This window comes from Brachycentrus maculatus, unplaced genomic scaffold, assembly GCF_059751285.1.
Source record: "Brachycentrus maculatus isolate JH-2025_06_01 unplaced genomic scaffold, ASM5975128v1 h1tg000190l, whole genome shotgun sequence".
In the NCBI taxonomy this organism is placed as follows: Eukaryota; Metazoa; Arthropoda; class Insecta; order Trichoptera; family Brachycentridae; genus Brachycentrus; species Brachycentrus maculatus.
The window spans coordinates 1,558,784-1,580,009 of NW_028280941.1; the positions used below are offsets into that span (position 1 = coordinate 1,558,784).

Consider the following 21,226-nt stretch of genomic DNA (forward strand, 5'->3'; position numbering starts at 1 on the left):
TTGATTATTCAGTTTTATTGCCGTGTGAACTTTTTGTAATCACCTGTCGATGAAAACAACTGTTGTTTTAGAAAATAATCGTTATAATGAAATAAAACCCAGTAAGTGGTATTATACAAGTGATTATTTTTTTAAAATAATTCAAGTTTTTACCTGTTGAATTGATATTATAGGTGAAAATGTCATACACTAGTAGATCTACACCGATCGGTATGTTCGAAAATACACTTATCGAAACTGGTCGTGTTTACATTAATAAACTCAAAAGTGGTCTTGTAAAGGTGTTTTATTTTTACATTTGAACCTCAAATATTATCTTAATATGCTTAAAACAACTTCTTATCTGTATATCTCTGCTTCTTCTTTCTTTGGATTGTACTTTTCATAAAGTGCTCGTGTCGTTTCAACTATCTTACCATCTTTCTTCTTTTAACTAACTAAACAACTAACTAACTAACCATCACGCCGCTTCTCCGCAAGGGTAGGCAGAAATTATATATATACGAAAAATAGGTACATACTTAAAAATAAAAGCTTTCTATAATGAAAATGTAACTTTGTTTTAAAATCACTATGAATATTTTACTGTAACTGAATTATAATGTCTACCGGTTTCCAAGCTAACAGCTTCTTTATCAAGACTGACTAATACTCTTGATAAGAAGCGGTTAGCTTCGAAACCGGTAGACATTATAATTAAGTTATAATAAAGTATTTAAAGTGATTTTAAAACAAAGTTACATTTTAATTATAAAATGGAAAATCACAAAGTAAGTGCTTCAAAAATAAATTATATGTGAGCTTTCTGGGTTTTTTTGTATGGTAATTTTTTTCTGGTCACCCACTCCAAGGTCAAGTGGAGTGGACAATGAATGGTGATAGGGTGACAAGTATAATAATTATTTAATCAACAGGTGGTTTCATCGGATAGCATGTGAACATATTAGAGAAAGGGCTGTCATAATATTTTATCTGCTGATAACGACCAATTATAGCTGTTCAACTATTCACCTGGTGACGTCATCACGAGGGAGTGTTGCCGCTTCGACTGAAACCTATTATGTATTAAAGTGTCTTCTTCTTCTTCTCATGCCATTCCTATCGGAGGTTGGCGACCATCTGCTTAAACTCCACGCGATCGTGGTCCAGCCTGATGAGGCTGCCTCCGGTATTCCAAAGCGCTTTAAAAATGCCATAAATGCCATGAACATTCGTTTTAAAATGCCATAACTAGGCGAAACAATTGTCAGAATATTAATTTTCTATTTGTTTTTGTTAATAAAATACAACTTACAACATTTTGAGTGTATCCAAATACTTGTTCACAAAATCTGGATTATCTCCAATTACAAGAGATATTTTCAAATTATTTTTTAACCAGCCTATGACGGTCGTCACCCCCGTAAATGCCCAGACTTCCATATTCTTCTTCATCTTTGATGAGATGTCAAAAAATAATATGAAAATACAACTTAGTAGACTCAAAAATCTGTGTTTGATTTAAAAATTAATATATAAACCAAAATGGAGTTCTACAAATTAAACGCCAAATAAAAAAAATATTAAGATTATGCAATCCTACAAAGTAAACCATGAAATTAGTCAATAGATGATTACAGAACTATTTGCCTAGCGGTCGAAAGTGAGCAGCCCGCCGCGTCATAACGCAAATATATCCGATTTCTCATTTGACATTAGTTTGAATGATTATTGACATGTCCACAATCTGTCATCTGACACACATTCGGCGGCCAAGTAAGGCTTCCGACAATCCCGATTCGTTACGGCTCATTGGTATTCAATATCGCACCGGGCCAAATTGAGGTAATGAAATATAATTTGATTTTAATAATCGATACGCCAGCACTGTGTTAGAATATTAAAAGGCATCAAACAAAACAAATTTATTTTTTAATTTGATTTTTTATTTGGGTTAACAACAGCAACATATGTAAAACAAAACATTAAAAGATATACATTGAACAAGCCAATTATAGTAAACCACAGAAACATAAAGATTAGTACAAACTATTCAGTGTAGATCTTTTTTTTTAATTACCTAACGTCCAAGTGACTCTGAAATCAAGCTACGGCTTATGCAACACCATTTATCATGTCCCTACTCAGGCTTCAACTTTATAAGTTTCATAGCCTATGCCTACTTGTGAGTGGATTTACTCTTTATGTTCAAAGTTACTATAATTTCATCTACTTCATGAGTGAAAATTCTAGGCAAAAACACTCGCTTCAGTGTAGATCTAGGAAATGAACACGTATTTATGAGAGAAAATGTGCATGTGTAAAGTAGGTAAGAGGGTGTGTGTGTGTGTGTGTGTGTGTGTGTGATGTTGATTCTAGTAGAAACATACATAAAATGCATAGAAGCATAGTTTATAAAGATCCTGAGAGGACAATATGCTCACCATTCGACTTTTCAGCAGATTTTCCGCAATTGAAAATGTCAACTTGGCTAAAACATGAGTTGTACTCACTAGCCATTCGAAACATAGGTGAACTCCGCGCATTATTGTTGTAGTTCGAAGGACAGGTACTCTGAACGGGTACGGTAGCCAGGATATATATATATATATATATATATATATATATATATATATATATATATATATATATATATAAGTAATACTGCTTATGTTTACGGAGGGAGTTCGCGACACAAATTTTATGTATAGCTAAATTTTAAACATAATTTATAAGGTAGAGTAATTACTAATTAGGAGAGCTACAAAGTAGTAATTTACTATGTAATTATTAAGTTGTCAGGTATGCCTCCGTAGTGTTATGGTCAGCACGCTCAGCTACCGTTCAGTAGGTCCCGGGTTCGATTCCCAGGGGAGGGAGTCAAATAAATATAAGTGATTTTTTCACTCTAATATTTATTCAATATTACCATGGACTGGTACCTGAAACGGAGGGCTGATCACCTTTCCTTCATGTGTTAACGATCAATACAACACTGCATTTATGATGCAGTGCCCTATGCACCACTGGGGTGCGGATAATGGTTTGAAGATATATGTATACACACATATTAAATAAAGCATGAGACGTAATATATGGTACATATATGAGAGAATTAAGTCATTGGAGCTGTTCGACTTTGCTTTTTTTGCCTTGAGTCATATGACCAGTAATCATATCGTAAATAATTCAAGCCTGAAGGCCATTATAATGTATAGGATGTCCTAAAATTCAACATCCAATATTGTATTATATTATTATCGCCACTTCTTTTTTTTAAGATAAATATTTGCGTTTTATTAATTACAAAAATATTTCAATTTTATACTATTTCTGTGAGCCTAAGGCTCGGCTACCGTTCTGGAGGTCCCGGGTTCGATAAAGGGTTCGATAGGGGGGTAAAATAAATATAAGTGATTTTTTCACAGTAATATTTATTCAATATTACCATGGACTGGTACCTGAAGCGGAGGGCTGATCACCTTTCCTTCATGTGTAAAACGATCAAGATAACACTGCGTTTATATGACACAGTGCCCTATGCACCATTGGGGTGCGGATAAGGGTTTTATTATATTATTATTATATGAAGAAGACTTGGTTGATTTTAAGTGATCACTTTATACACGTGTAATATTCACCATCCCACCCACGATTGATAACTACACTACTCAAATTTCGGAAGTTGTATTTATCATTCAATTAACACATTATATCACATGCTACTTCTGCGGATGTGTCATTCGTTTGAAAATGCCATAACTAGGCGAAACAATTGTCACAATATTTTAAGTTTTATGTATTTTTTATTATTAAAATACAGCTAGAAGACTCAAAAAACTGTGTTTGATTTAACAATTAATACATAAGTTATAAATATATGGATATATTTGGGACACCCTGTGTATGGTATCTTTTCTAATCAAATTGAATAATATTATGCATGAAAATGGCAATGTTCTGAATAAGAGATGGATTGATTATATTTTAAACTGAATTTATTTAGGAAGTGGGCTAACTGTATATGAAATAATAGCTATTACAGATTGTGTAATTAAAATTACTTCATCGATTCATTACTGATACTTCATCATATCGTAGTCGTACAGGAGAAAATGACCAACTAACAAAACGTAAAATGTTCAGGAGGGCCATTTAAGTCACTTTTGCTTGGCAAGAAAATAAACATCAATGCAGTTAGTCATTTTTAACAAGTCAATATATTATACTTCTAAGTTTGAAATCATTTGGGATTTTTTCAGGGCAATATTTAGCTAGTAAGATATCAAATAGTCAATAATCACGTTTTTGTAAAAAATGCACTTGGTCACTTTCTCCTGTATGACTACGATATATAAATGCCAAAAACTAGCACAATAATAACATAAGCTTGTCAGAAAAACAGAGTTTAATTTCATACCAGAACAAATGAGGATGGAGAACGATTATGATGAATTGAAAGAAAATTAATTAATAATATGCTTTTCCAAAATTCATCGCCGTTATTGTCTATGTTCCCATGAAATAAAGTCTCGCCTCGTAACCCCCCCTGCTCTAGTTATTACACACTCTAGAACAGTCCAAATACTTGTTCACAAATTTGGATTATCTCCAATTATAGCAGTCATATATCTCATCAAAGACTTTCATATTCTTCTTCATCTTTGAGGAGATGTCAAAAAATAATATGAAAAATAATTTTTAATTCAAGTTTTACTTGGTAAATGCCCTTGTTTCTTAAAATCTATTATGACACGTGTTTCGATACATTCCGTATCAATATATTTTAAACACCATATAAATACGTTAAAAATACAGTTTACGGTTTAAATACAGTGTTTGAAAATGATGCAGAATGCATGTCACAATAGATTTAAAGAAATAATGGTATTTTCCGATTAAAATTAAATTAAAAATGGATAGATATCACCACAATGTGACTGCCGAATCAATTAATGAAATGAAGGATTTTTTTTGTTGTTGATTCTTTTCATAATATCTCAGGCAGATTAAAGATTTTTTTCTCTTAATATTTTTACCAGCGTTTATCCCGAAAAAATAAAATAAATTACGCAAACAAATTTTCCTCAACGCCCACACCCTTCAAATCGTTTCAAGAATACGAGACGTTTACTAATTTTATTACGCGATAAACGGTAAAATTACTCGGATGGGTTGATGGTGTTTATATCAGTGAATTAAGTGAAACCCCGAAGAAATAAATTATTTACAACATTTTGAGTGTGTCCAAATACTTGTTCACAAATATGGATTATCTCCAATTATAAGAGTTATTTTTTATAAATATATTTTTATAATAAGAATATGGAAGTCTGGGCATTTACGGAGCTAACGACCGTCATAGACTGGTTTAAGTGATCACTTTACACGCGTGTAACATTTACCAATTCTATCCATGATTGACAACTGAAATTTCGCGTAAAGTATATTTCTTTCACGTGTGAGTTCCGGCACCATCTATGGTTTAGTCGAGTAAAAAAAAAACCTCCATGACTTACACATTCTTGTTCATTTATGTTGAGATGTTAATACAACACCTATATAGTATTTTTTTTTAATTTTATTTAAATTTTTTTATACGACATCATCGACCAGTTCGATGATGCCAGTAAAGACAAAACCCTGTTCCTGAGCAAATAAAATTAATGTGGAAAGAGCTATAAAGTTGTTGTTTTTTCATATAAAATGCAGTTCCACCAAGAAATGTAAAATTACAAAACGTAAATGTAATTCGAAATATAAGCTTATTTAAATCGATTAATGGTTAAATTATATCTAAATCTTTTTATTACGTCCAAAAAACAAACCTCTCAAATATATAAAAGTGGAAAAAAATAATAATAATATAATAACAAATAATAAAAAATAATAATAATGTAATAAAATAAAATAAAAAATAATAATATAAAACCCTTATCAGCACCCCAATGGTGCATAGGGCACTGTGTCTTATAAACGCAGTGTTATCATGATCGTTTTACTTATGAAGGAAAGGGGATCAGCCCTCCGCTTCAGGTACCAGTCCATGGTAATATTGAATAAATATTACAGTGAAAAAATCACTTACATTTATTTTTACCCCCCTTGGGAATCGAACCCGGGACCTCCAGAACGGTAGCCGAGCGTGCTGACCATTACACTACGGAGGCGGACAATAAAACAAAAACAAAAAAATATAAATCAATATTAATCTCACCGAGAATCGAACCCGGTACATTCATGCAAGTTACCAAAACGCGCATTCCATTTTATCATAAAAGCGAACAAGCTTCGATACGATTTCAGTTTATTTTTTACGTTAAAAGAATTCAAATATGTATTTCTTATTTTTTCAGCACATCGAAAACAATAAAATTATTTATACCACGCTCTCATAGTTCTCAAGTTCTTTTGAAGTATACGTATTTTATTTTATTACTACATAACACATTTTAAAACATCGCAAATAAAAATAAATGCTTCGGATATATACATATACATTTTTTTTACAACATTTTGAGTGTGTCCAAATACTTGTTCACAAAATCTGGATTATCTCCAATTACAGGAGTTATTTTCATATTATTTTTTGACATCTCATCAAAGATGAAGAAGAATATGGAAGTCTGGGCATTTACGGGGCTTACGACCGTCATAGGCTGGTTTGAGTGATCACTTTACACACGTGTAACATTCACCAATTCTACCCATTATTGACAACCACACTACTCAAATTCTTCGAAGTTCTATATATATGAACCAATTTAGAAACTTTGTTCTTGAATCACTAGAACTTCACTAGAGACATCTATTGGTGAGATGTAAAGAAGCTTTTTTATTAAGCAGAAACTCTTATACTAATATAAGAGTTTCTGTCTCACATATAAGTTTCTGTCTCACATATAAGAGTTTCTGTCTCACAAGAGTCTCACATACTAATATAAGAGTTTCTGCTTAATAAAAAAAGCTTCTTTACATCTCACCAATAGATGTCTCTAGTGAAGTTCTAGTGATTCAAGAACAAAGTTTCTAAATTGGTTCATATATATAGAACTTCGAAGAATTTGAGTAGTGTGGTTGTCAATAATGGGTAGAATTGGTGAATGTTACACGTGTGTAAAGTGATCACTCAAACCAGCCTATGACGGTCGTAAGCCCCGTAAATGCCCAGACTTCCATATTCTTCTTCATCTTTGATGAAATGTCAAAAAATAATATACATATACATTTTGGTAACGATCGATTGTTAACATTTTCGACACTAAAATTCGAAGGAATTGATTTTAATTTTAAAAGAGCCCTTTTTGCATTTTGACGTCTCAACATAGATGAAAAAGAATATGGGAGTCTGGGTATTTACAGGACTAACGACCTGTCATAAGCTGGTTATTTAAGTGATTATTTTACGCACGTGCAACATTCACCATTCTACCCACGATTGACAACCACACCACTCAGTGTGGTTGTCAAACGTGACAATATATCATGCTTTCTTATCAATATCATGCTTATTCATTTGCTTTCTTATTCAATATCATACTTTATTAATTTTATCGATAAACATTATCAATAAAATTAAGAAAGTTTTGTTGAGTCAAGAAAGGACAGTGAAACAAATTTATCGAACGAATGAAGTTGGAAATAAAAGCAGAGGAAGACCGAGAAAAAATTGAAATCATCAAATATTAATAATGTTTTAATGTGGACGGGTAAGGAGTCGGAATAATTGGCGGGTATGTATGAGATGCATGAATGTGGAAGGGGTGAAGATTGTTTGTAAGGACAGAGTAGTGTGGCGTTCTTTTCTTTCTTAAAATTAATTACTGAAGAATGATGTGGAATGGAAAGGTGCTCTCCAGAGAAGAATATTTATTTAAACTTCATGTACAGAAAATAAATAACTACATTGGCGGGCTTACTGCTAAAAAGCAATACCTTCCAACCATACAAAAACAGACTTGTGATATTGGTCAAAACGTTTGATACCATATATAGCTGTTTGCAATCAGAGGGTAGATAGTACTTGAACATTTTTAAAAAATTACAAATTGATGATAATAAGGAAGGCAAAGGAAAAAGGGAGTTTAGGGAAGGAGGTAGAGGGAAAAACTAAGGGACGAGGTTTGATGGACAGTTAGGATTCTAATGATAGATAGTAATGTCTCAGACGTTTCTTAAAAGTTATTAGAGAAAATTTGTATGACAGATGAATAAGTACCACCTAGTTCCCACTTAACAAGTAGTACTATTTTTTTTTAAATTACTTAACGTTCGAGTGACTCTGAAATCTAGCTACGGCTTACGCAACACCGCTTATCATGACCCTACTCAGGCTTCAATTTTTTATGTTTCCTACTCGTGAGTGGATTTACTCTTTAAAGTTACTATAATTTAATATGATTCACGAGTGAAATTATAGTAACTTTACCAGTTACACCTGTAATATTATCATCCGTAGGGTGATTTCAACTTTTTTCTCAACTTTTAAAGTTTCATAGCCTATGCCTACTCGTGAATGGATTTGCTCTTTACGTTTAAAGTTACTATAATTAATACAATCTCGCATATTTCAGGCGTTCGATACGCGCGTTAGAGATCCCGTGTGTCACAATATCTCCGAGAATATTATTATTACATTATATTACGGGAGGGAAACGCATCGACCGCGGCTGGGCGACTCTCCAGCGGCCGTATCCCCCCGTTGTCACGCCGAAAGATTTGCAACGATCCCAAATGGCGGCCGGTGACTAATCCGCCCGCCACCGCGCGCGGTGTGGTGCCGGGCGCCGAAATGGGAAAGCGCGGGAAATTGGAAGTACCTAAATATTTACATGCCGACTCTTTGGCGCGTGGCAATATTTGAGATCGAGTCAGAAAGGTCCGAACGGTTTTTAAAATTTGAATTTGAATCGAAATAGGAAGTACCTAAATATTTACGGACTCTTTCACGCATGGCAATACTCGAAATCGAGTCCGAACCGTTTTTCAATTAGAATTTGAATCGAAATTGAAAGTACCTAAATATTTACAGACTCTTTCGCGCATGGCAATACTCGAGATCGAGTAAGAAAGGTTTTTCAATTTTCAATTTGAATACGGAACAAATTTGAATCGATGCGTCAGTTTTGGGCAAATGGCATTTAGAATGTGGGCGGAGTTTATCGAAAATTTATTTTCATATATTACGTAGAATTTTTCACATGGAAACTTCACTGGACGCGGCCTGTCTCGAGGCATTAAGTTACATTATTTGATTTATTTATCAATTTATTATTTAAAACATTATTTAAATCATAAGGCTGTTGCCGAAAGTAGTTGGTTTTTAATAATAAAAAAGTGACTGGATCTAAAAACAAAGTTTAATTTCTCTAAATAATATATTACAATGATCCACAAAGTTAATGCTTTCAATATTCAAAATAAAAATCATTTGCACTATTTAAACAAGTGTGATTTATCTGAATGCAGTTCTCTAGTCATTTTTTTAAACGGATAATTTAAATTTCACAATATTTACATTTCGACATCTCAACATAGACGACGAAGAATATGAGAGTCTCACATGCGAATTCTAGGCACCATCTATGGTTGACTAAGTATTAAAATATTTATTTAGCCTGAGACCTTCAACATTTTTTGCGAAAGAAAATGTGCGAAATTTGAGTAAAGTGGTTGTGAATCGTGGGTAGAATGGTGAATGTTCCGCGTGTATAATGTGATCACGTACACCAGCATAAGACAGGTCATAAGCCCTGTAAATACTCTGACTTCCGAATTCCTCTTCGTCTATGCTAAGATGTCAAAATGTAAAAATAACTACTAAGTGAAGAAACCCAGATTTGTGAACAAGGATCTGGACACATCCAAAATTTTGGAATGATAATGTTTTAATTTATTAAGCGCATAATATTAACGTATAAAATGGAGTCCTGGTACCAACACTAATGTATGGATATGAAGCATGGAGTTGAGATATGAACACAAAAAAATTATTTCCTAAGTGGGAAAAACCCAGATATGTGACCAAAGATTTGGACACACTCGAAATGTTATGTACAAATATTTATTGTTTTATTGTATTATTACATTAAAACTACAAATTACAATATTAAAATTACAAATTTAAAATGAATCAATCAGACGAAATGTTCAAGTTTCGCAATGATGGCAACACTCGACATATCTGAAGCAGTTCTGGGAACGGAATCTTGCTTGAGAATTTAAAAATTGCTTCATTTATGGGCGGACCACCCGCGATAATTACTTGGGGAACACAATTAAAATTGCGCAGAGTACTTTTTTTTTTTTAACAAAAGCAATACGCAGAAATTGAACCGATTCCACAATTTAAATATTTTAAATAATGTATTTATTTCAATTTAAGATGCACCTGTTTTATGCACGTGTGTTAATTTTTTTAAAGTACACGAATATGTTGCAAAAATGATGATCGTGCAAAGGTGTGCGTGTGTGTGTGTGTGTGTGTGTGAATATATATATATATATATATATATATATATATATATATATATATATATATATATATATATATATATATATATATATATATATATATATATATATATATATATATATATATATATATATATATATATATATATATATATATATATATATATATATATATATATATATATATATATATATATATATATATATATATATATATATATATATATATATATATATATATATATATATATATATAAATTTAGGAGGCGAATGTGGTTAGTATTAGAAGCAGAGAAGGATTGAGAAAAACTTGGCATTATCAAGTTTTCAAACACTTGAAAGTGGTCAAGTCAGGAGGAATGATCGGCGTATATGTATAAATGTGGAAGAGGCGAAGTTTAGGCTCTACCTACCACTGCGGGGAAGCGGCGTGATGGTTGATTGGTCAGTTTATATGTACATAGTTCACATATATGTAGTATATACTTGTATATGTGTGGTAAATAGAATATAAAAAATATTATAATAAAAATAAAAATAAAAATAATTTTTTTTCTTTTTCTCTTTCTAGTCCGCTTCAGTGTGCTTCAGCTGTAAGGAGCCAATCGTTGGGAAGGTAAGATTTTTTTTTTAAACAAAAAAAAATCATTTAAAATAAAATAAAAGAGAAAATACCTTTCTTTAAAAATAAAGTGGTTCAGGTAAACGAATCATATCGTTGATTTTATATTTAAATTTTTCTAGTAGAAGACTTCAATTTAAAGAGCTTTTTGCATTTCCCTAAATTAACTAGTAAAATAAGTAATTAATATTAGCGTCGAATTAAGCTGTAAATCAATTAATAAACAAGCTTATTATTTGTGGTAGATTAACTATTGAGATTTTTTAAAATATTGTTTAATTTACTGCTTGATTTTAATTTGAATTTTGGTGTGGATTGAATATTAACAGAAAGCTCGAGATGTGCTAGCGTGCTTTACTTATTGACTTATTAAAACGACACATTCACCCTACATACATCCCCTAACGTAAACCATAAACTAATAAGTTAAAATACTAAGATTTTAAAGATCTAGTTGAAAGAGACTTGTCTATGTTCAAAGTCTTGTAAAAATCAAAACAATAAATAAAATTTTGACTAATTTTACACACAATTGATTGACGAACATTTCTAGACGGCTAGACACATACAAAGTGGTTTTGTGGACAAAAACCACAGAAATATGAGTTTATAGGAAAGAGGACCAGATAAAGACAAACAAAAACCATATAAATTTGAGTTGATAGGAAAGAGTCCAGATAAAGACAGACAAAAACCATATAAATTTGAGTTGATAAGAAAGAGTCCAGATAAAGACAGACAAAAACCATATAAATTTGAGTTGGTAGGAAAGACAGCAGGAATCACAGACAGACGAAACCACAGAAAGTTTAGTTGTTATGAGAGGGGGACATAGGCAGACCAAAAACTACAGAAATATGAGTTGATAGAATAGAGAATCAGACATAGACAGACAAAAACTACAGAAATATGAATTGGTAGGATTGAGGATCAGTTACAGACAGACAAAAACCACAGAAATATGAGTTGGTAGAATATAGGACAAGACACAGACTGACAAAAACCACAGAAATATGAGTTCGTAGGATAGATGACCATACGACAGACAAAAACTACAGAAATATGAGTTGGTATGTCCAGAATAGAAACTCACAGATAGAACAAAAACAAAAGCTACATATGTTAGATATTCACGGAAAAATAACAAATGACAAAATTTTTAATAATTAGTACAAGACTAGACGTTAGATAGAAGCTCAGTAAATTTATAAAGCAGTAAAAAAAAAGCACAAAGTATGATAGAAAATGAGACGAAAGGTAAGACAGGGTGGCAGAGAGTGCAATAACGATTTCTAAGATGTGTACCAATTGCAGATAGTGACAGCGCTAGATCACGACTGGCACCCCGACCACTTTGCATGCAACCATTGCAAGAAGCCCATTTCCGGGGGGTCCTTCCACACTAAGGATGGCAAGCCCTACTGCGTGGAGGATTACACTAACCTATACATGCCCAAGTGCTTTTCCTGCAATAAGCCCATCGAAGACGTAAGACAAGATGGCCGCTCCGCCATTTATGATATAACCATATTTATTTACAGCACCATCTTTATTATTCACGGGGGGTTACGGCCACACTGGCATCCTTATTTTCATTCATCCATCTTTTCATTCATTCCATCTTCTTAACTTAATCATTTTGATATCACCGCCATTTCACTATTTATCGTTTATTTCATAATTTACCGACGACTCAATTATTAAAGACACCTTTTAAATCCTTTTTTTTTGCATGTTTTATTTTTATAATTGAAATATAACATTGTTTTAAAATCACTATAAATATTTTATTATAACTTAATTATAATGTCTGTCCGCCTCCGTAGTGTAATGGTCAGCGCGCTCGGCTACCATTCTGGAGGTCACGGATTCGATTCCCAGAGGGGGGTATAAAAAATATAGGTGATTTTTTCACTCTAATATTTATTCATTATTACCCTGGACTAGTACCTGAAGCGGAGGGCTGATCACCTTTCCTTCGTGTATTAACAATCAAGATAACACTGCGTTCATATGATGCAGTGCCCTATGCACCAATTAGGGTGCAGATAAGAGTTCGAAAAGAAATAAATTATAATGTCTACCGGTTTCGAAGATAACCGCTTCTTTTTCAAGACTGATTAATATTAATTAATTTGTATTATCAGTCTTGAAAAAGAAGCGGTTAGCTTCGAAACCGGTAGACATTTAAATTAAGTTAAAATAAAATATATATGGTGATTTTAAAAAAAAGTTATATTTTAATTATAAAATGGAAAATCATTGCTTCAAATATAAATATATTTTTTTGCGTATCCATCTTTCCACCATCTTAACTTCCATCATCCAGTAAATGTGACCGCCATTTCACTATTTATCATTTATTTCAAAATACAACAATGACTCAATTATTAAAGACAACTTTTGAATCCATTTTTTCCTTTATTTGCATTTGTTATTTTCATTTACCCGTCATTTCATTCATTTCATCTTCTCAATTTCCACAATCATTTAGTAGATATCACCACCATTTCATTCTTTATCATTTGTAATACACCAATGACTCTCCTTATCATTCATCGTTCACTTTGTGTAACACCACTTAAAAACTTTACCAGTTTCAGAATAATCATTCCATCGTCAGCTCAACTCGTCTGTCCAAACTTAAAACACAGTAAGGGCCATTTTTTTTGTAGTTCGTTTTTTTTTGCATTTTTGGACTAAGTAGAATCTACTTAGTCCAAAAATTAGAAGAAAAAAAACGTACTCCAAAAAAAATGTACCTTACTGTGTTTTTAGTTTGGACAGCCGAACTGTAGTCTACAGTTAACCTGATGAAGGAATAGTTATTCCGAAACCAATAGTCGTGAAGCAGTTTTTATGTGGTGTTACACAAAGTGAATAATGAATGATAAGGAGAGTGTTATATTACCATACTACAAATTTAACAATGCTTTTAAAATACTAAATATACATATGATTTTTAATTCACTTTATATGAAAGTTTAAAATGTTACTATTTTTGAGTTTTAAATTTTTAAGTTCACTTCCCCACTAGAGTGGACAACGCGTTTAGCCAGCAAGCTGGAAGTCCCGGGTTCGATCCCCGGAGGGTACAACACAAATTTAAAATATTTTTCACTCAAATATAGATTTAATATTACCCTGGACTGGCAGTAGCTGAAGCGCATGACTGATTTGCCTTCATATAATTAACAATCAAGTAAACACTGCATCAATCTGATGCAGTGCCCTATGCACCATCGAGTGCGGATAAGAAAAAATCAGATTAAATTGCATTGATGTATATCCTTATTTTATTATTTTTTATTGACTAATAATAAATAAAACTGTTTTGATTTTCTTACGAAATAGAGGATTGGGCAATATATTTTATCATAACCGTGATTCATTTGGCTTGGTTATCAATTATCATCTCTTTACTAAGCTAAGCAATTACAGATAAGCTTTAATATTTCAGATTCATTACTACCTTTCCTTCATATACATATCGCTCACTCCTTTCAAGAATGTCATAAATCAAAAAACTTGATTTTTCAGGAGAACGTTTTTAAAGTATAAAAATATACCACAATATTTTAAAAATAAATATCAAGCCACTTATTGAACTTTTTACTGTGCAACAAATCTTTTTAGGTAAAACCTGAAGGTTTTTTCTCCATTTGAAAAATATTTAGTCTATTTTAAAAATAAATTAAACAATACCTTTTCTACAAAATGCAAAAACAAAATTTTCTGGCCTGTAGCGAGTAAATATTAAGTTAAAAATATGGCTCTTTTGCTGGGATATAGTACATTTTCTGGGCATTCCGAAAACTTGCACAACTGAAAATTGATGATTTTTGATTTATGACGTTCTTGAAAGGAGTGAGCGATATGTGGCAATAATAATTCATTGACACATAAATAAACCTTACTGACCTCCATATTTATTGCGAATATATTAAAAATAGTTCACATGCATATTTTTTTTTAATCATTAACAGTATCAGTAGAGATTAACCAACAAAAAAAACCTAATTTCCTTTTTTGATTTTTCGTTTGGTTTAAAATTGCATTTTGTATTCACTTCATTTGAATCTGAGCAGAAAACATTTCTGTAATATGATTCGCAAAATGGCATGGATTGATATTTCCGTAATATGACCAGAATAAGGTGGTTTAAGATATTTCTTCTGACTTCCATATTTATTGCGTAAATATTAAAAATAATCCACATGCATATTTTTTTTAATCATTAACAGTATCAGTAGAGATTAACCAACAGCAAAAAAAGTAATTTCTTTTTTGATTTTTTGTTTAATTTGTAATTGCATTTTGTATTCGCTTCATTTGAATTTGAGCAGGAAACATTCCTGTTATATGATTAGCAAAATGGCATCGATTGATATTTCCGTAATATGACTAGAATTAGGTGGTTCAAGATATTTCTGTGATATGAGGAATTGAAAATTATGATAACTCTGCATTGAATTTGTGTATGAAAAAAGTTGTATTTCTGTTTTTATGAAATTACTATACAAAAATGAATGGAGATATGTATTTCAGATAAGAGATAATTAATTTGCAGATTAAAATATATAACTGTATTTTAAATTTGTTCGTCTCTATAGTGTTGTGGTTAGCGCATTTAGCTAACGTGCTGGAGGTCCCAGGTTCGATTCCCAGGGGAGTCAACAAGAACATAATTATTTTTCCACTTTAATATTACCCTGGACTGTTACCTGAAGCACAGGACTGATCACCTCGCCTTCAAATAATTAATGATCAACTTAACATTGCATTGTTCGTCTCCGTAGTGTAATGGTCAGTACGCTTGGCTACTGTTCTGGAGGTCCCGGGTTCGATTCCCAGGGGGGGTCAAATAAATATAAGTGATTTTTACACTGTAATATTTATTCAATATTACCCTGGACTGGTACCTGAAGCGGAGGGCTGATCACCTTTCCTTCATGTGTTAACGATTGAGATAACACTGCGTTTATTTGAAGCAGTGCCCTATGCACCATTGGGGTGCGGATAAGGGTTTTATTATTATTATTATTAACATTGCATCAATTTGATGCAGTGCCCTATGGGTGCAGATAAGGGTGAAATGTCATATTTTAACTTGCTCAAAGTGGTACCGATAGATTAAAATGTTGGCGGTAGAAAGTGGCATGGAATGACATATTTCTGTAAAGTAACTTGCAAAAAAGTGGTACAGAATGAGACATTTGTACAACATAACTTGCAGAAAGTGGTACAGAATGAGACATTTGTACAACATAACTTGCAGAAAGTGGTACAGAATGAGACATGTGCTTAACCCGACTTGCAGAAAGTGGTGAAGGCGCAGGACAAGACATGGCACGAGGAGCACTGGTGCTGCACGGGGTGCCGCAAGCCGCTGGGAGCCGCCTCCTTCATGGAGAAGGAGGGCAAGCCGTACTGCCTGCCCTGCAACACGCGGCTGTTCGCCCCCATCTGCAGCGGCTGCCACGAGCCCATCTCCGGCAAGGCCGTCATGGCCCTCGAGGCCAAGTGGCATCCCGAGTGCTTCAAGTGTGAGGTGAGATCGCACACATTGTTCATCTTTCAACTATTCAACTCAATCGAACTCCCTCTCTAAACACAAGTATCTACTTTATTAGAGAGGTAGAAACATTATATTTGAAATGTATTGTATATTAACCAACAATTTGGTATTGTTTAAATATGTACTTTGTAAAAAAAAAAACTATTTCCAATTTCGATTTTTCAATCTTCCCTACTTTTCACACAAACTACAAAATTGCAGTCCATGCACAGACCATGTCTATGTGGGATTTTTTTAATGTTCCTTACATATTAGTCCGCCTTCGTGGTGTTATGATTAGCATGTTTAGCTACCGCGCTGGAGATCGCGGGTTTGATTCCCGAGGGGGGTGATAATTAATATTAGTGATTTTACACTGTTTTTTTTTTGGGTCAAGGGTCGATCTTGCATCCCTTATGTCACTGCGACCATATTACGTGACTTTCCTCTGTATTACAGCTCACTGCCAAGACCTACATGGGTCATGTAGCTCACGACCTGTCTTGGTGGTAGGAGCTTCACCTTCTCGGAGTCCAGTAGAGGTCCTCTAAGGATGTGATTTCGTTTGTGAGCGAGTGCATCACAATTGTAGAGAATGTGGATTGGCGTTTCGTTTTCCTCCATACAAAATCTGCATACTGGGGAGTCATTTTACACTGTTACATTCATTCAATATTACCTTGGACTGGTTCCTGAACCGCAGGAGTGATCACCTTGCATTCATTTATTAATGATCAATATAACACTGCGTCAATACGATGCAGTGCCCTTTGCGCTGTATAAGGGTTAGAAGAAGACATATTAGACTATGCTTTATTTTTTAACATGATTTTGAATGCATAGGGCCTAAGTTTTGCACATCAAATTTCAGTTCGTTTAAAATACAGTAACCCGCGCTGACTTGTATCGGAACATTTTCATAAAGTTAGTACAAACGAGCGGATGGCACTCACTCACTTTGTCGTCATTCAAATGCAATTTTTGGGATAATATTTTGCCGCTTCAATAAAATAAAACATTCTGAACTGCCATTATATCTAGAAGAGGAGAATCTCTCTTTGGGGGATTTTGTTGGAAAATCTTTGGGGTCTCGCTGGCATGGGTTAGAATTATCATACAGGGACGAAATCTCGTATCTGAATAGGCCAAATCGCACTGAATGCTTGTGTAGCCCTATGGCACCAGTTCTTTATGAAAAATAATATGTATAGATTGGTTTCGTCGGTTCTAAGGTAGCAATTTTGACCTGAGAGATAAGAAGAATGAAAATCAGCCCACGAATTTTGTCGACCATAAATTGCAATTGAAAAATAGGAAATCTATGATTTTTAGGTGCAAAAGTCAATCTAACTGGGTTCATTGTTCTAATATATCGACTTTCATCGTTCAGCATAAATCTGAGACCTCATATTAGTGCAATAACTACCAGTTATTATCTGTCGGATTGTAGAGTTCTCTAACTTCTTTTTGAGCTGCTTTACACAACTGTTTGGGCTTAATCTTCCTCTCTTGCCTTTTAATTTCTTCTTCTTCTTCTTCATCTTGTTGTAGGCCTTGTGGCCTGTTTTTAAGAGGGATCAGCCTCCTGCGATGTCAATTCCCAGCTATCGACCCATCTCTTTGGTGGTCTGTCCGGGAGTCGTCTACCATGGGGTCGGCTGTACAGTGCGATGTGGAGGAGTCTGGATGGTTCCATTCTCCTCACATGCGCATACCATTGTCTCCTTCGTTGCCTTCCCCACCTAATGACATCTTCGATCTCGCATATTTCTCTGATCATGGCATTTCTTATTCTATCTCGAAGACTCTTGTCTGATTTGCTTCTTAGAGTCTTCATTTCTGACACTCTAAGGGCGTTTTTTTGTGCCAACGGTGTCCGCTTTACTTTCGATCCCATACGTCATGATGGGTCGGACACAAGTTCTTTAAAATTAAATTATATAAAGGGTCCGCCAAATAACTTTTTTTTTTTTAAAACAGGGCGCAAAACATCGAGTGTAGCTTCGGCTGTGTGGCACGTAGCGCCGTCCTGTTGAAACCAAATGTTGCCAATATCCTCCTCTTCAATTTTTGTGAACAAAAATCCGTTCAACATGGCCCGATAACGATCGCCATTGACTGTAACGGCCACTCCTTGCTCATTTTCAAAGAAAAATGGCCCAATTATGCCTCTGGACCAAAATCCGCACCAAACAGTGACTCGTTTTGGGTGTACCGGCTTTTCAATGTATGCGTGCGGGTTTTCTGTGCCCCAAATACGACAATTTTGCTTGTTTACATACCCGCCAAGATCAAAATGAGCTTCATCCGAAAAGATGATTTTTTTGGCAAAATCGGCATCTTCTGTAAGTCGATCGCAGGCCCACTCAGCGAAGCGAAAACGCATTGGATGGTCAGTTGGCTTCAACTCCTGAACCAATTGGACTTTGTATGGCGTCATACCAAGGTCTTTATGCAAAATTCGTCTCAATGATGTCTCCGAAATGTTCAATTGTTGAGAACGACGGTGAATTGATGTTGATGGCGCTTCACGCACACTTTCTGCCACAACATCGATATTCTCGGGTGTACGCACTGTTTTTGGCTTTTCACGCTTTGGTTTATCGATGAGGATGCCAGTTTCTTTCACTTTTTTCACAAGATAACGAACATACGGAGCTGACGGTGCTTCTCTTCTTCCAAAAACCGTACGCAATTTTCGCACACATTCTGCAACATTACCATGATTTTCAAAGTAATGTCGCAATATTTCCCAGCGTTGTTCAAGCGTATACACAACCATATTCGCTCAGCGGAAGGATAAAACTAATTATCTGTCAAATCAGACATGAGCTAAGTGTTACCATTCACGAAATAAGCACTAGTTGAAAAAAAAAACTTTAGATGGCGGACCCTATAAAATAAATGTATTGCAATCAAATACGACATGGCCGAATGCGGTCCTTCAATTGTTTCAGCGAGCAAATATGCCATATATTTCGAAGACTCTTGCCTGATATGCTTCTTAGAGTCTTCATTTCTGACACTCGAAGCGCGTTTTTAGTGGCAACCTTTTAATTTAAACATATTAATTTAATATTATTTTTTGATATCTCATCAAAGATGAAGAAGAATATGGAAGTCTGGGCATTTACGGGGCTAACGACCGTCATAGGCTGGTTTAAGTGATCACTTTACACACGTGTAACATATACCAATTCTACCCATTATTGACAACCACACTACTCAAATTCTTGGAAGTTCTATATATATGAACCAATTTAGAAACCTTGTTCATGAATCACTAGAACTTCACAAGAGACATCTATTGATATCTATATATTAATATTGATATTCACCAATAGATGTCTCTAGTGAAGTTATAGTGATACATGAACAAGGTTTCTAAATTGGTTCATATATATAGAACTTCCAAGAATTTGAGTAGTGTGGTTGTCAATAATGGGTAGAATTGGTGAATGTTACACGTGTGTAAAGTGATCACTTAAACCAGCCTATGACGGTCGTAAGCCCCATAAATGCCCAGACTTCCATATTCTTCTTCATCTTTGATGAGATATCAAAAAATAATATGAAAATAACTCCTGTAATTGGAGATAATCCAGATTTTGTGAACAAGTATTTGGACACACTCAAAATGTTATATTAATTTAACTTTCAGAAATGCTCCAAGCCCATCCCGACCGATGCCAAGTTCAAAGTGAACAACGGAAAGGGCTACTGCGTCAACTGCAAGTGAAGAGGCCAAGATACAAGAGGATGGCAGGCAGGGAGAGAGAGCGTATGGAGAGGCTGAACAAGAATACATATATATTATTACTTTTATTCACTTATTAATATATTTATTTTACTTCTTATTGTAACTATCCCACGACCTTAGAAGGAATGAGTTTAGTCTCGGTGACTGTGTCGTAAGTTAAGAATTCGCACAAAATTTGTAGTGGTCAGTATGATTACCAATATTATTAATACTTTGCTTGAATATATACAAATATATATCGGAGAAAAATGTAACCTTTAATACCAAAAACTTTAATGAGCAAATAAATTATATTTAACAAAAAATTACTTTTATTTTATTTGTTTTTGATAAATGAATATTGTGTGCTTAATACACTTTGTACGGGTGATTTTAACACCTGCGGACCGCTGGCGACGGGAATTGATAGTTATGTACACATAGTTAAGACCTTAACCTTTTCATAGCCGCAAATAAATTACGCCGCAGTGCTCAACAGGCCAAGTATTTTTTTGAAAAAAAAAAGTTGTCTAAAGATTTTTTTTTTGTTGTTTTTATTGAATTATAATTTACTTACCAAATATTATATCCCGCATCGATTGTTAGAGTTTTATTCTTGAAGTTAAACCAGTTTCAAATTTTCAGGGTTGTCACACTAAGTCGCACACGCAAGTTTTTATTAAATTTAATATTAACACACAACTATTATTTATCAATGGAATATTTTAAAATAATAAGAAAAACACAAAAAAATTGAGCAAAATAAAAACCCCTGGCGTTCAAAACAATCGATTAAAATAATCAATATTTCAAGTGGTTTGAGTGGTAGCCCTAATGACATCTGTCAACTGTCAGC

At 33.8% G+C, this 21,226-nt stretch overlaps 1 protein-coding gene across 2 annotated transcripts in view; it reads left to right on the top strand.

The window, feature by feature from the left end:
* LOC148307771 (paxillin-like) overlaps positions 1–20,661 on the top strand; it is a 64,871-nt gene extending 44,210 nt beyond the window's left edge. For both annotated transcript variants that reach the window (XM_088262872.1, XM_088262871.1), the window contains exons 3-6: positions 11,024–11,068; positions 12,389–12,562; positions 16,395–16,625; positions 20,293–20,661. In XM_088262872.1, the coding sequence (XP_088118998.1) occupies positions 11,024–11,068; positions 12,389–12,562; positions 16,395–16,625; positions 20,293–20,370 (528 nt within the window). In that variant the 3' untranslated portion in view covers positions 20,371–20,661. The remainder of the gene's footprint in view (positions 1–11,023; positions 11,069–12,388; positions 12,563–16,394; positions 16,626–20,292) is intronic.
* Positions 20,662–21,226: the final 565 nt, after the last annotated feature.